This window comes from Branchiostoma belcheri, unplaced genomic scaffold (genome assembly GCF_001625305.1).
Source record: "Branchiostoma belcheri isolate BF01 breed outbred unplaced genomic scaffold, Haploidv18h27 scaffold190, whole genome shotgun sequence".
Taxonomy (NCBI): Eukaryota; Metazoa; Chordata; class Leptocardii; order Amphioxiformes; family Branchiostomatidae; genus Branchiostoma; species Branchiostoma belcheri.
In genome coordinates, this window is record NW_017803380.1 from 338,909 (window position 1) to 354,668 (window position 15,760).

General features: G+C 36.8%; 1 protein-coding gene across 1 annotated transcript in view; it reads left to right on the forward strand.

The window, feature by feature from the left end:
• The first annotated feature begins 4,284 nt into the window (after positions 1-4,284).
• The window catches only part of LOC109468079 (steryl-sulfatase-like), a 28,058-nt gene continuing 16,582 nt past the window's right edge, over positions 4,285-15,760 (forward strand). Inside the window, exons 1-2 of the mRNA XM_019766317.1 lie at positions 4,285-4,526; positions 10,794-10,915. Coding sequence (XP_019621876.1) covers positions 4,336-4,526; positions 10,794-10,915 — 313 coding nt within the window. The 5' untranslated portion in view covers positions 4,285-4,335. The remainder of the gene's footprint in view (positions 4,527-10,793; positions 10,916-15,760) is intronic.

Below are 15,760 nucleotides of genomic sequence, written 5' to 3' on the forward strand. Positions count from 1 at the left end.
ATTTAATACAGTCTACACCTTCATTTCAACACCTACTCTGTTAACTAGATGTACAAAACTTTGTACAAACTTCTGCCCCACATTATATACAATCATATACATGTATGCTTGTACTGTCTGGTCATTGGATGTCTTTTAACCAGAAAATGTTTTTCAGTGGCCTTATTGTTCACACATGTGCAGCTTATTCAGGGAGATCAGTGATACATATTTAATACGTCAAGGAATGAAGGATTCAATCTCAGCTTCGTTCTTGGGAAATGACGTTGGTTCAGTAATGAAATATTGAACGCCAGACCTGACTACTGTAGGCAACCCAAATATAATGATTGGTTTGCTGGATCTGTTTGAGAGTGTGGCTAAGTAAATTCTCATCTTGTAGACATTCTTTTGATGAAATGTGGAAAGATGTACTACCTGAATTGCAAAGCAAATGCATAATGTGTACCTTCGGACATGGTCTGCCCTGTTAATTTTTACTTAAACACATTCACATACATGTACATGTACTAAAAGTATATGCATATATATATATATATATATATATATATGGTGACAGGAGTAGAGCAGACCATGAAATTGCAACATTATGTAACCCAACACCAGTCACCATGGTGGCAGACATCAACAAATCATGTCATTGGCCAGGTCAGAGGTTAGTGTTTGGAACAGAAGAGGAGGAGGAAGAAACTGAGTAAAAACAATATGTTTTCCTTCGGGTGTAACTCTGTTTACTGTTACATAGTATAACATTACTTTCAGAGGATTACAGGGACTGGTTCATTTATTTTCCTAGAAATTATGAATAAAGCCGTAGGGAATGTTTTAAGGACTACATGTAACATTCCACCAGCGGGCTCGAAATATTGAGTGCATTATGCACCTTAGTGCAGGTAAAATTGGTGCTGTATTGGGCATTTCTAACCCGAATTAACCTTACCTACAATAGCACGTCGGCAGAACGTACTGCACCTGCGCGAAATCCGTAATATATTGTGCATAACACTTCGGAAGAACGTCTCATATACATGTACTAAGTAAGGTAACCGTTGTATTTGCGCATGTAAGATCAACACTCCATCTGTAGTTTCCAAATGTCTGAAAAAATTTCGTCTGCAACAGGCCAAATTCTGATGTTCCACGGCAACGTTGACCAAAAATCCAATGTAGATCGTGAAAAATCGGGGTTCTACATTCTGCCGACGTGCTACTTACAATCATCCTTGTACTGAGATCTATATAAGCTGAATGTTGATTTTTCATTTGCTGCACAGATAGTGAGTGAGTGCATTGATTGTTAACGTTACCACCTCTGAAGTATAAATTAAAGAATATTGGCAATAGTTTCTGAACAGTTTTTAGTATGATCCATACTTTTTAAAGTCTGAGTGGTGAAAGTAAAATTTGTCTGATGTAGGTAATTTCCAATGCAGGACTTGTACATTTGTATTCTGAAAAAAAGTATTTCAAGCCCTGGATTCACTGAATGTAGTTCAGTGTAGGATGACAATACTGTCAATAGATACTATGCGGTACAGTATGTACTAGTAAGTCTGCCCAGAACACAACGGATTTCTGAGAAGCATTGGATATTTTGAGAGCTAGGAACCTAGAATCATACAAAGTATTCATGAAAAAAAATTTTCATGGCTCCCCCAGCCCAGATTTTTTTCCATGGCCCTCCCTTAAGTCAATTTTTTTCTTCCATTTTTTTCCATAAGGCCACATCAATTCAATTTCTTGGTTAACGGATTCGCCGCTTCATTTTTTTCTGATTTGCAAATAAAAATAAAAATTCAGAATCAACTGTAAAATGCTCATCTTTTGCCCTGAACAGTTGGAAACAGTCCTTTACATCCTAGTTGTTACAGTTGTTCCATCTTTCAATGCAATGGTATCATTAAATTTATTGTTTAAATTTTGAACCAGCCTGGTGTGTCGACTTTATGGCTCCTATCGTACCATTTTGGGCCATAATAGGATGCCTAGGCCTGTTTTTGTTTTTTTTTCGCCCGCCCGCTCCATTACTTTTCTAGAAAAATCCGTTAACCAAGAAATTAAATTGGTGTGGCCTAATAGGACTTTGATACAATGTATGTAATCTACATGTATGGCAAGTTGAACATTAATGGTTACCAGTACTAGATATGCAAATAATGACCTAATTTGTATAATCACTGCTTATGATGGGCATTTCATACTTGAATGTGATATGCGTATTACTAAGTTAGTTTAGGGTTAACCTTCCTTTGCATATATTACATGATGTGTGTTGGTGTAGTGTATATGTACATTTGCTTAATTAATGAGGAAATGGAATGAAACCTTGCCAATTTGAAGGATGGGACTTTGCACAATCTACTGCATTGATGAATGAAAAAATGTATTTATCTGAGTATGTGCATGTATTTATCTAGAAAGACAATGGACTTTCTTACACCTGTTGGCCAAAATACACCTGTATGATCATTGATTCATTGATTATGTTAACCAAAGGAAAACAGACATATTGTTTTTGCTCCATTTCTTCTTCCTCTTCTTCTTCTGTTTCAAACACTAACCTCTGACGTCTGTCACCATAGTAACTGGTGTTGGGTTACATACAATGTTGCAATTTCATAGTAGGCATTTACTAATAGTAGGCTCCTGCCACCATATACATGTACATGTATGTGAATGTGTTTGAGTAAGAATTAACAGAGCAGACCATATCCGAGGGTAAACATGATGCATTTGCTTTGCAAATGTTACTTTAATTTCTAGTTCAGAACTTTTTTTTCATTTTTTTAAAATCAGATTAAAAAAAGATGAAATTGGTATTGCCTTATTGCTAGTTTCTGCCACAGTGTGCACTAGAAATCACAACCCTGGTTTAACCTAGAGTCAGGCTATTCTTAGCTCCCTGCTGTGCCATTACCCCCTGGCCTGCTGTATCTGTGATCTGTATGCACCACCACATTTCTCAGTCCTGTCAGAAGAGCTGTTTTTGATGGATAAGAGGTTTGGAGAGTCTGACTTTAATAGGACATTTCAAGGCTGCAAATTACTTCCTTTTGAAACTGCTGTCCGCTGACTTCTGGTCATAAAAGAAATGACCTAATATGATATGATATAAGAAGAAAATGTAGACTTGAAGTTACTAAAGGATGCTTCCTGTAGGAAAAGTCTCCTTGTGGGATTAATTTAAAAAAGAAACATGATATTATATAGCTGCTACTTAGATTCCCAACATTTTGTAAGGACACACCAATTTAATTTGTTGTTTCTCGGATTTGCCTCTTCGTTTTTTTCTGATTTGGAAAAAAAAAAAAGATTCTGGTTCTGAATCAACTCAAATTGCTCATATTTTGCCCCCAACAGTGTAAGTCAACAGTTGAGGAAAGTCCTTTTCTTCCTAGCTGTCACAGTTTTTCTATCTATCAATGCAGTGGTTTGATTCAAAAGTTCAGAATTCATTTTTCAAATTCTAACCCAGCCTTTTGTGTTGACTTAATGATGGCTCCTATTGTACAAAAAAATGTAGCATTTGGGGATTAGGAATTGCCTTGACCTGTTTTTTTGCCCTGCTTCATTATTATTAAGTTCATATTTTTTTCTGAAAAAATCTGAGAACCAACAAATTTAATTGGTGTGGCCTAATAGAAAATTTCTATCATGGATCATCAAACCTAGAACCTTTAGGTTTTATGTACAAATGTACTACTACTAGACAACTCTAACCCCAAGACCAGCTTGTTACCTGGAGTGATACTATATTTTATTGCAAATACATGCCCGAGGGCTAATTGCAGTTACAAACAACAATAAATTAGAAAGAAAATACAGTGGTATGTGAGACTATATCTACATTTTGTACGTCTAGCATTATACTATATTCTACAACATACATGGTACTAGTTTTATACTGGGTTTGACTTCTTCTTTTTAGGCAATGGAAGACGAATTTACCCACTTCTTCTATAATATGTGGGTTCTTTGATTTTAGTAGTGAAATTTTTTTTTGTGGTAGGGAATGGTCGGGAAGTCATTTTGGACACGGTGGTAAATAATTGTTTTCTGATGTCGTCATAAAATGGACAGTTAGAGATGAAATGAATTTCGTCTTCCACTGCATTTGAGGAGAAATATTTACAAATTCTCTCTGACACAGGTAGTTTGATAATTCATATATCGCCCAGATATAAACACTTTCTGCTGCAATCACCTGTAAAATGGTAGATGACTAATGATATCATCATGATCGTATATCATATTCATGTCATGTTCCATGTAACATCCTGTCCCAGTGACTGATCACATCATTGCTTGTTCCAGACAATCATCCGAGGCACATCAATGATGAGACTCTATCGATCGCAGGCCGCCATGTCACCGGCTGTACTGGTCCTGATGCTGACCGTCGGTTCACAACTGTCACTGGTGGACGGAGATGGAAGAAAAGTCCAGCAGAAGCCAAACTTCCTCCTGTTTATGGTGGATGACTTGGGGATTGGAGATGTGGGCTGTTTTGGAAACACAACAATCAGGTAAGGCTCGTTTTGGTGTGAGGGATTGTATTCTTTATATAAGATATTAGTTTAAGTTTAAACGTATCATGCTCACCAAACAACCAAAGGCCTTGTACGACAAAATCACATTCCAATCTGAGATTCACAAGTACTGAACACGTTCAACCAGTACAAATAAAATCAGACTACCAAAACCAAAATCAAACTCTCAGAAAAAGCGCTTTATGTACAGGATGTCACAGTAACAGTTGTGGAATAACATAGGCAACTAGCAAAGTACTGGATTGTAAATAGTGTAAATTTTGCCATGTACTGTTAATTTTGTAATGTTTTTGTACGTTTGTAATACATGTATGTAAATATGAATGTGTAGACCACAGGAAGAATAGCCTCTTATGAGGCTAATTGTGGATCTGAATAAAACTCAAAACAAAACTCAAATCTCATGATGAGCGGTAGAGCTGTGTACCTAAACAAATTTTAGGTACAGGTACAGGTACAGGTACACAGGTTTAGGTACAGGTCCGGACCTGAACCTGTACCTGAACAATTCGACCAATTTATATGCTCTTCTGAACTCCTTCAATAACAAAAAAACATAAATAAACTTGATAGTTAAGGTTTATTCTTTGTTTATGGCGAATGCTCAGATAAAATATAGGCAAAACTAAGATGTTTTTGTTTTCATGAACACACTGTCCTTACACAGGCACCCATTGTTAACCAGCTATTTAAACATTTGAGGTCACAAATAGGCATAAAATTAGTGTGAAATTGTTTAGGTACAGTACCGGTACTGAGGGATTAGGTATTTTGGACCTGTACCTAATCAATTTTTCCGGTACAGTATCGGTACTGCGTACCGGTACACAGCTCTAATGAGCGGGCAGCTCCATGCAACATTGGTCTCTGGTAATATCCTGAAGCACATCTTTAGGTGGCTGCAAACTACAGTAACTGTAATTGTATCAAATTGGCCATGCAGGCTGTATCCATTTGCCAGACAGTTACCCTTTGCCAATTTCCATTAGGCTGGCAAGGGAAAAAAAAGAAACCAGTACAAAAAGCATGACTTTTGTCAAAAATAAGCTGAAGCCCAAACGTCTTTTTGGAGATGAAGCCTCTGGTATCAAACTTTTAATTTTGTACATAAAGGAGTTCAGCACACTTAGGCGCACCAAGTAAATTTTATGGATGACGTCCTTTGGAGACCCTAAATCCAATGCGAGAGGGAAAAAAAAACAAGAAGGGCCCTAAAAAACAAGTCTTAGAGGCCTAGATCAGAAATATACTAAGAGATGACAAATGTTAGGACACAAATTGAATGAGGTGACACAGTGTAACAAGCAAGAAGTCTTTTATTCATCATCAAAACAGCAATAAATCAGGTGGAACAGCAGTTGTTGTCCTGTCCTGTTTTCGCGTTACGGGTTTCATGTCAATCTGACGATTTGCGGCACTGTCGTGACTCTATAGGAAGCGAAATTTCTTGTTTTTTTTTCTAGGAACAGACCGAAATCAATACGCGCGCGGACGTCATCCATAAATTTACTTGGTGTGGCCTTATCAAGACTTGTAGGCCTGGGGCAATGCTGCTGTATTGCATTAGCTATATTGAAATATATTTGCAAGCATACGTACAATATGCTTGCTCTAGATCATAATACATTGAGTTCAACAGGAGTTGGTAAAACTATGTGACCCGTCTTGCGGTAATATAATACATTTTATATCATACCTGGGCCGTGATTACGTTCGATACGGGTGTTCCAGCCCGTGTGATAACTAGCGGTACGGCCCGGGGTTCTTTACGCGAACGGTCCGGGCTGCCAAATGTTCCATAGAATAATTCGACCGTGTGTTGTGCGCACTGAGTGCGTTGCTTTCGAAACCGAATTCAGATGTTGGACTTGACACCGTTACACTTTTTGTTTAGATTCACCAAATTTTGGTACATTTCGTATTGAAATGTCTGTTTTCTCGGATGAGTATGACATAAATAAAATACAACACGGTGTATTCCGCATCACCCTCGGTCCCAGCCCTCCCGCAGATCGAATTGCCCGGTGGCCGCGGTCAGGCTGGTACCTCGGGCGATACGGAAATCCGAATACAACGTGTAGTATCATCTATATTTATTTGGTCAATACAAATTCCTCCCTTGATTTCAGATATTTCAAATAATGAGGATTAGAAGTGTAATCTACATTTATTTGGTCAATACAAATTCGTCCCTTGATTTCAAATATTTCAAATAAAAATTGAGGATTAGAACCACATGCAAAAAGAGGCCTGGTGAGGGAAGGTTAATATTAATATTCATTGCCTGAAACTGAGTATAAGAACTGATACAAACTCTCCACCATGATTCAAACATTTGGCCTTACAGCTGCATATCACATAATATTCCAGTTGCCAAGATAAAATTGGCAATCTTAAGAATGTTGTAGCCTTAAGGTCTTTTGACCTTTCGGCATATCATGGGCTTTATGTGTTGCTATGACAACGTTCAGGTCGACCAATGACATGCAAGAAAATAGATTGGAAGAAAGTGGAGGTCCCAGGTCCCATGTACTCCATTTTAACAACTTGTAATTTATAGTAGACGAGTGATATCAGTAATACTTTACTGGAATATTGATCATATATAATTATATAATCTGAGGGAATGTTGTGCAGGGGTCTAGCCAGCATTCATCTTAAGTTTCCATCATTTTACAAAATTGCCCCTCATGACAGACAAAAATTATCATCCAGGACAAAAATTGACAATGTCATTAAACTTAAGTTAAAGCTAACCAGCAAAATTTGCCCCTCAAAATGCAGGAAAATTCCTTTTCAGTGGGTCAAGATTTAGAATTGTCCCAGGGGACCCTTCCTCTCAGTCTTTCGTTTCTGAGAGCCTGTTACATAAATAGATACAGGGCTCGAAATTCATTTTTGGGAATAGGTGCATCGGTGCACCCAACCTAAAAAATTAGGTGCACAAAAATTTTTGGGTGCATCCTATAAAACAAAACCTTAAATTACAGATCTTACTGCTCCTCTTCTGAGCTTGAATCTTAAAATTGGAAGCCAACTTCAAAATCTTAAACAACTACTTCAACAAAGATTTTATTTATATTTTCTGACACTGAGATGCCAACAATATCCTGCATACTATTATACAGCTGATGTGTACAAAAGTACCTACAAAAACATTTGGGTGCACAGCTCCAATTTTGGGTGCACTAAGGTGCACATGCACCCATGCAGTATTTCAAGCCCTGAAATATGACAGGCTGGCTAGAAGCCTTTTGGTACACATTTTCTGGAAATAATCAAGCATACATGAGAAAATGTCAAATTTAAACTTCCTCTCAAGTCTATAGTTTTGTATGTAAAGTTGTCTGAGATACAAGCAAGTGACTTGGACTGCCTTCTATCATAATCATTTGATGAATTAGCCCAATTTTCTGTCAGTCGCAACATTCAATTTGTTGTGCCCCGCCAGCAATTTTCCAATTTTTTATATTCTAGGCAGCTTAAGAAGAAATCGACACAGTTACTGTAACAAAGAAATTAAGATAGCCAGGGTGGTGATCTGACAATTATATTTTTTCCTGGAAGCCTCAGATATATGATACATTAAGTGGTAGGAATAACTAATTGCACAATGCTTAAGGCACTCTGTTAAAGTAGCAAGTTTAGACCACATGAATTTATTTCAATGTTTCTTGGATATGTCAAATAAACGCAAAATTTACCAGGCTGAGAAAGGGGCATTGCAATGAAAACAAACTTAAGGTTGAATCCAGACTATATTCAAAAACAGTAAGGCCACACCAATTTAATTTGTTGCATCTCGGATCGCCCTGTCCATTTTTTTCTGATTTGCAAATAAAAAAAAATTTTTTGTTCTAAATTATTGCAAAATGCTCAATGAAAGACATATTTTGGCCCTAACAGTTGGAAAAAGTCATTTTTTTCCTAGTTCTTCAGTTTTTCAATTTAACAATGCAATTTTGTTTCATTAAAAGTTCAAAATCTATTGTTTTAATTATAAACCAGTCTGGTATGTTCACTTCATGGCTCATATTGTAACATTTCCGGCCTTCATGGGGTGCCTTGCAATTGGCCTGTTTTTTTTTTTTCGCCCTGTCGCCCCTGTTTTTTTCTGAAAAAATCCGAGAAGCAACAAATTAAATTGGTGTGGCCTAGCTGTTACTTGAATTTGCAGTTTGGCATTACTGCCTTTGCCAAGAAGGTTATGTTTTCGCTATTGTTTGTGTGTGTGTGTAATCATCCATCTGTCAACATGATAATGTGAGAAGTTTGGATGGATTGTCTTCAGTTTATATTTGCCAGGTGGGCACGTTTTGAAGACACTTCAAAATGATTAGGACCTCATTTGCATAATTTATTAGGAAACACAAAATATACTAAGAATATAGTCCTCTTTGTTATGAGACAATCAGGTGGAGAATATAATCAACAGAATAATTAATGAAAATGAGGATCTTATTTTGTATAATGAATGAGAAAAATCATAGTCATTATTTGGCGAGAGGTAGTGTGACTATCTTTATTTCAATTTTGGTGCAATTTTAAAAAGATTGGTTTTGATTGTGAAATTGTGTACATTGCTTCTGAGGTGCATCATCAGAAAGGCCACCAGTTTGCAAAAGATGGACTCAGTATGATTCCTACGGATTCCGAAGTACATGTACCAAAAAGTTGACTTGGTTTAGACCTACATTAAGCTATCATGATGATATTTTCATATTGAGACTCAATTGACCTGAGGGGTTTATTTGAATGAATGGAAACTGTGCCGAAATAACCCTGGGGCACAGAAGATGAAAAATAGCTGTTACAAGCCAATATCTGGCATGATTTCTAGCTTTAGGCATACGTTTACACCAGGGAAATTTACTATCGGCATGTTTACCCAAGTGTGCATGTACACTTGAAATTGATGGATTTTTCTATCACCTAGCTATAGAATACTAACACCTAATCAGAAATTTAAACATTTGTATGCGTTTTAATGTTTTAGCTACTGAAACATGTAATTTGATATTTGTATTTCCTGAGCCATCCCAAATCCATGACAATAAAACCTTAGACTGTTTTAAGGTGTTAAGATTATTTATGCACAACCTGCATGTCAGATCATCATAAAGTCATTGGAAAGATTACAAAAAGGCATCCAATGCCAAATTTTCTCTTCCAGTTCTCATCAATACACCGTTAACATACCTGTCTCCAAGTCATTTTACAACAACAGCTTCTTTCCCTGGTCTGCAAAATTATGGAACTCTCTTCCAAACAGATGTTTTCCGTCCGACTACAATCCACAAAGCTTCAAAACAAAGGTCCACTGCCATCTCCTGACATAACAGTTACTACATTATACTCACTTAATAATTGGCCTGGCATTGAGCGACACCGTTAAAAAAAAAAATGACAGCAAAACAACAAATATTATGAATGAGGAAACTCCATCTCATAATTATGTATTAATTTTACTGCCGTTTCTTTACAAATTTTTTTACCATTATTTCATGCTTGAAGCATTTGAAATGGCTCCGAAACATGCTATGTGAGGAGTCAGTTTTGAGTGCCATTATGAATACATTGTAACCACATGTAGGACAAGCATGTAATACAAAACAAGCAACTGTTTCTGTCAGCTACATCATGTTTTTGCCTCACAGACTACATAATCTAATAAGTCTGTAACATTATAAAAAGGAATGATCAAAAAATTGACTTTAATTTGATTTTACTGCAGCCATGAAATTGATTTTGGTGTCTGTCTAAAAACATAAGAAACACCTTATCTAACAAACCAAAAAAAAAACTTCTTGATTAGGCCACACCAATTTAATTTCTTTCTCAACGGATTTTTCTAGAAAAATAATGGAGCGGGCGGGTGAAAAATAAAAATAAAAACAGGCCTAGGCATCCTATTATGGCCCAAAATGGTACGATAGGAGCCATGAAGTCAACACACCAGGCTGGTTCAAAATTTAAACAATGAAATTTGAACTTTTAATGATACCATTGCATTGAAAGATGGAATAACTGTACAGTAACAACTAGGAAGAAAATGAGTGTTTTCAACTGTTTAGGGCAAAATATGAGCATTTTGCAGTTGATTCTGAAATTTTTTTTTTTTTTTGCAAATTGGAACAAAAAGAAGCGGGCGAATCCGTTAACCAAGAAATTAAATTGGTGTGGCCTAACATTGTAAGAACCTATCAAGAAGAAATTGTGAGAGGAATATTGTGCTTGTTTTAGGACACCCAACATTGACCGCATCGCTACAAACGGTGTGAAACTGACCCAGCATCTGGCGGCCGCCGCAGTCTGTACCCCCAGCAGGGCAGCCTTCCTGACCGGACGATATCCCATACGCTCAGGTATGTTTGTTTGTTTGTTTGTTTGTTTGTTTGTTGACGTCTCAATAATCTTGACTTCTTGCAGCATTAAAATAGCACTGTAGACAGAATTGTAGCTTTTAAACAGATTATATGGTGGGGTCGTGTGGCATAGCAGCAGAGTGCGCGACTCGGAACCTAGAGGTCCCGAGTTCGAGTGCTGACATGCCATCGATCTTGTGCCCTTGGAAAAGGCACTTAAACACGACTTTCCTCACTTAGCTCAGGTGAAAATGAGTATTGTCCTGTCATGTATTTGTCCCGTGTTGGTGGCGGCATTAATATATAGTTGATAAAACTTGAGTGTGCCGTCACCACGTCTGGCGATTACATGTTGGAATAAAAAATAAAAAAAAAGATTATTAGATATGATTTGAAAGGAGTTTAGAGCATTTGATGCATTTGTAGGTCATAACCAATGTCACTTTGTAAGTTTCATTTTTGTTTATCATAATTGATGAGCCCTTTCGTCCTCTGAGGCAGTGTTTTGGAACTCACAATCACATCATCTGAAATCAGCCAGATCTCTAGCTAGCTAAGTTCAAACAATATCAAAATTATGACCTTGACTACTGAACATTGATATGCAAACTTCCATCCTGATTTTATTTTATTATGCTCAACGTTGCATTGCCATTATGTTATATTTCCTTTTTCACTTACTTTATCAACTTATGTTAAGCATGAACCTTTTGTTCTTTCGTATTATTGATGATTTCATTTTTTGATGATTTATGTTTGAAGTTCCCCCTCAGGCGACATTGAAAACTGCCAGCAGGTGATAATAATGTTTTCCCTGGTGAAATAAAAATTGGTTTTTACTGTATTGTTTTTATTGTTATGCAGTTAGAAATTCTCAATGAGTGACAGTATAATATAGATCATAAAATATTAGCTTAGATAATTTCACACCAATGTTTACCTTAAGTTTGCACCATTTAAATCAAACCTGTTATTTCTCCTCACAAACTAAAATTGCTTTACTCCCAGCCATATTTCAATCTAAATGTATTCCAAGACACTATAGCTAAGTGGGCCAATTGGCAGTAGTTATTAGTGCTGCCATGTCCCATTGGGGTAATGCTTTTTTGCTGGATGTGTTTACAATTATAATTGGTGATGTTAGTACCTGCATGTATGTCAGACTGTAATTATGTATGTCAGGGATAGAAATACCCACCTGTGACAAAGCCTCATATACAGGAGTGAAGGCTTAGGCCACACCAATTTAATTTTTTGGTTAACGGATTCATTTTTTTCTGATTTGAAAATAGAAATAAAAATTCAGAATCAACTGCAAAATGCTCATATTTTGCCCTGAACAGTTGAAAACAGTCCTTTTCTTCCTACTTGTTACAGTTATTCCATCTTTCATTGCAGTGGTATCATTAAAAGTTCAAAATTCATTGTTTAAATTTTGAACCAGCCTGGTGTGTTGGTTTCATGGCTCCTATCGTACCATTTTGGGCCATAATAGGATGCTTAGGCCTGTGTTAATTTTTTTTTCGCCTGCCCGCTCCATTATTTTTCTAGAAAAATCCGTTAACCAAGAAATTAAATTGGTATGGCCGTAATGTTCCCTATGGAATGAATAAATGAATGAATGAATTTTTATTTACGTGTCTTGCGACTATTATGTATGTCCATGTCAAAAGCAAGCCCTGATTTCTGTAACCTTGTTAACTTTTCTGTAATTTTATTGGGCAGTAGGAGGGAGGAGTTTTTTAGGGTGTTTTAAATCCAAGGTTACAGCATACATTATAAAATATTAATGCACATAATTGTGATGTCATAATATTCTGTAGAAACCATGAAAAAATCACCTAGAAAATTTTAATAATTACAATTAGAGATTGTTTGTTGGAACTGCTTTTTTTCTACTTCTGTATCCATGATTTTATCAAAGTTGACCCAGAAACCACAGGTAGGCATATGTTGTCTTTACCTTAGCATTTTTTTAAATCCAATTTTAACGTCAATTTTCCCCAAAATGGGGGTTAGACGTGCTAGCTATCTTGTTATTAAATTAGCTATTGTGCACGCCAGGTGATGGGAGCATGTTGGCAGAACGTACTGTGCCTGCACAAAACATGTAAAGTATTGTATACAGCACTTGTCAATGGGTAAAACCTATCATTAAAGGTTTCACATGTATTTTGCATAAATTAAGAATGAAATCCTTTCTATATACCCGCGGTAGTTGTCAAAAGTTGTCAAAAATATTATCATTTGCAACAGGCAAAATTCTGCTGCAATATTGACCAAACATCCAAGAAAAACTGAAAAATCCAAGTTTCACACAGCCTCTACTAGGCTTCAGAGACAGATAACATGCCAGAAGAGGTAGAAATGGCTTCCTGACTTCATTTGGGGAGGTAAAAGGCAGTGAAATGAGAGGGTTGGGCTCCACCTTCCAATACCCTTCCAATACCCTTGACTTGACATGTAGTAGATCACAACCAACACTTGGTGAAATCTTGGTGCAATATGTACGGATTTGTTTATTTGCATTTATGATCTGTTAAGATTTCACTTTGTTCACCATTATTGTATATAGCCTACCTTTATTTGTGTTCATGTTTTTTTTTATTCTGCTATCTGTACCTCTGTTTGTTTCTCTTTTGTTTATGTATTACTTATACTCAAACGGTGTCGTATAAGCCCACACGGGCTGGGCGCGGGAAAGCGCACGACACGAAAATAAAGCTTCATTCATTCATTCATTCATTCATCCATTCATTCATTCATCCATCCATCCATCCATCCATCCATCCATCCATCCATCCATCCATCCATCCATCCATCCATCCATCCATCCATCCATCCATCCATCCATCCATCCATTCATTCATTCACCAACTGCCCAGAACCTTAAAAAGGGCTATGGGACTACCTTTACCTACCTTTTAGTGTGTTCTGCCAATATGCAGGATGACAACCCAGATATGCGTTGGTTGTGCCCTGAAGGCCTGTCTCATATCCTGACTAATCAGGCTCTCTCCATGGTGCTGATCTCCGGTCGTTATTGGGTATTGCCCACATACTTTTCAGCTTAATTAGCTGTGTATAAATGGGTGGGTTTGGAATGATCTCTTGGGTGGGCAATACCAGTGTAGTCATTGCCCTTGGGAAAGGCACTTAACACGCATTTCCCCCCTCAGTTAGAGGGATCCCAGGCCCTACTAGGGTTTGGGTTGGCGTTAGGAAGAGCGTCCAGACGTAAAAATCCTGCTTCAAAAAAAAACTTGTACCTGGTGCAACACGTCTAACCCCCAGTTGGGGAAAAATGACGTTAACTTTGGTTTTAAAAAATCCAAAGGTTAGCCATCCAGGTAATGAGATACAAAAGAAATTGATAAAGATACTCAAGCAACTGGATAGAATTTGAAAAACATCAGACATTTCAAGTAGCATCCACTACTTTTCGTCAGTGACTGATCTTTGTTATTCTTATAAGTCATATAGGATTTGATTTTCAAGTAATCTAGGATTTGATTTCAGAAAAATGGAAATAGTGACAGATTTGTTTTGCTTTCTTCTTACAGCATTCTTTATATTCCCTATAAGGTTGAAATAATGAAAATTTGAAACCAGTTAATTTCCCATTGTTTAGAGTAGAATGTGTTTACAGCAGTCCAGGTTCAGTATGTATGGATCAGATTCACGTTATGAATTTCTGGTTCTTTTGTGTTGTAAACCGGTTGTGTGAGATTTGATCCATTTGTACATAATGATATACATAAAAACATAAGGGCAGACCAATTCAATCAATTGGCTCTAAGATTGGCTTGAATTTCATATTTTTCTGATGGGACAGTATCATTGTCTTATCATAGGAACTAACATTAGGCCACACCAATTTATTTTCTTGGTTAACGGATTTTTCTAGAAAAATAATGGAACGGGTGGGCGAAAAAAATAAAAACAGGCCTAGGCATCCTATTATGGCCCAAAATGGTACGATAGGAGCCATGAAGTCAACACACCAGGCTGGTTCAAAATTTAAACAATGAATTTTGAACTTTTAATGATAGCACTGCATTCAAAAATGGAATGACTGTAACAAGTAGTAAGAAAAGGACTGTTTTCAACAGCTGTTCAGGGCAAAATATGAGCATTTTGCAGTTGATTCTGAATTTTTATTTTTATTTGCAAATCAGAAAAAACTGAAGCGGCAAATCCGTTATCCAAGAAATTAAATTGATGTGGCCTTATCCTAATTTACATAACGGTGACACTTACAGGTCTTTGACATATTTAACTACTGTTTCCAGTTGCTTCACATGTGAATTGTATGCAAGCATCGCTACAAATGAAATGTACTAAAAGGACAAGTAGGCCAAAAGCGAACAAGAAATGGTTCGATAAAAGTTGCTACGTCTTCAGGAATGAACTAAAAAACTTGAGATACCTTCTAATACAAAACCCAAAAAATCCGTTTCTGAGAGGTAGCTATTTTAAAAAGAAAAAGGAGTATAATAAACTTATCCGAATGCGCAAAAGAGAACATGAAAATAGTTGTCTAGAACAATTAGCAAATCTACAAGAAAACAACCCCACTGCGTTCTGGAACTTACTTAAAAAACTAAAAAAAGACAATACCACACCCCAAGAAGATATTCCAAGTGACACATGGGTGGAACATTTTAAAGCCCTCCATGATAAATCCAGACAACAACGTCAAGCCTTCGACCTTGCCTTTGAAAAAGATATATTATGCAAATTAGATACGTTGCGGAAAGGTGAGGCAAATCCGAGTCCGCTAGATGACCCGATAACGGAATTAGAAATAAATAATGCTATACACCTAGTTAAAAAAATAAAAAA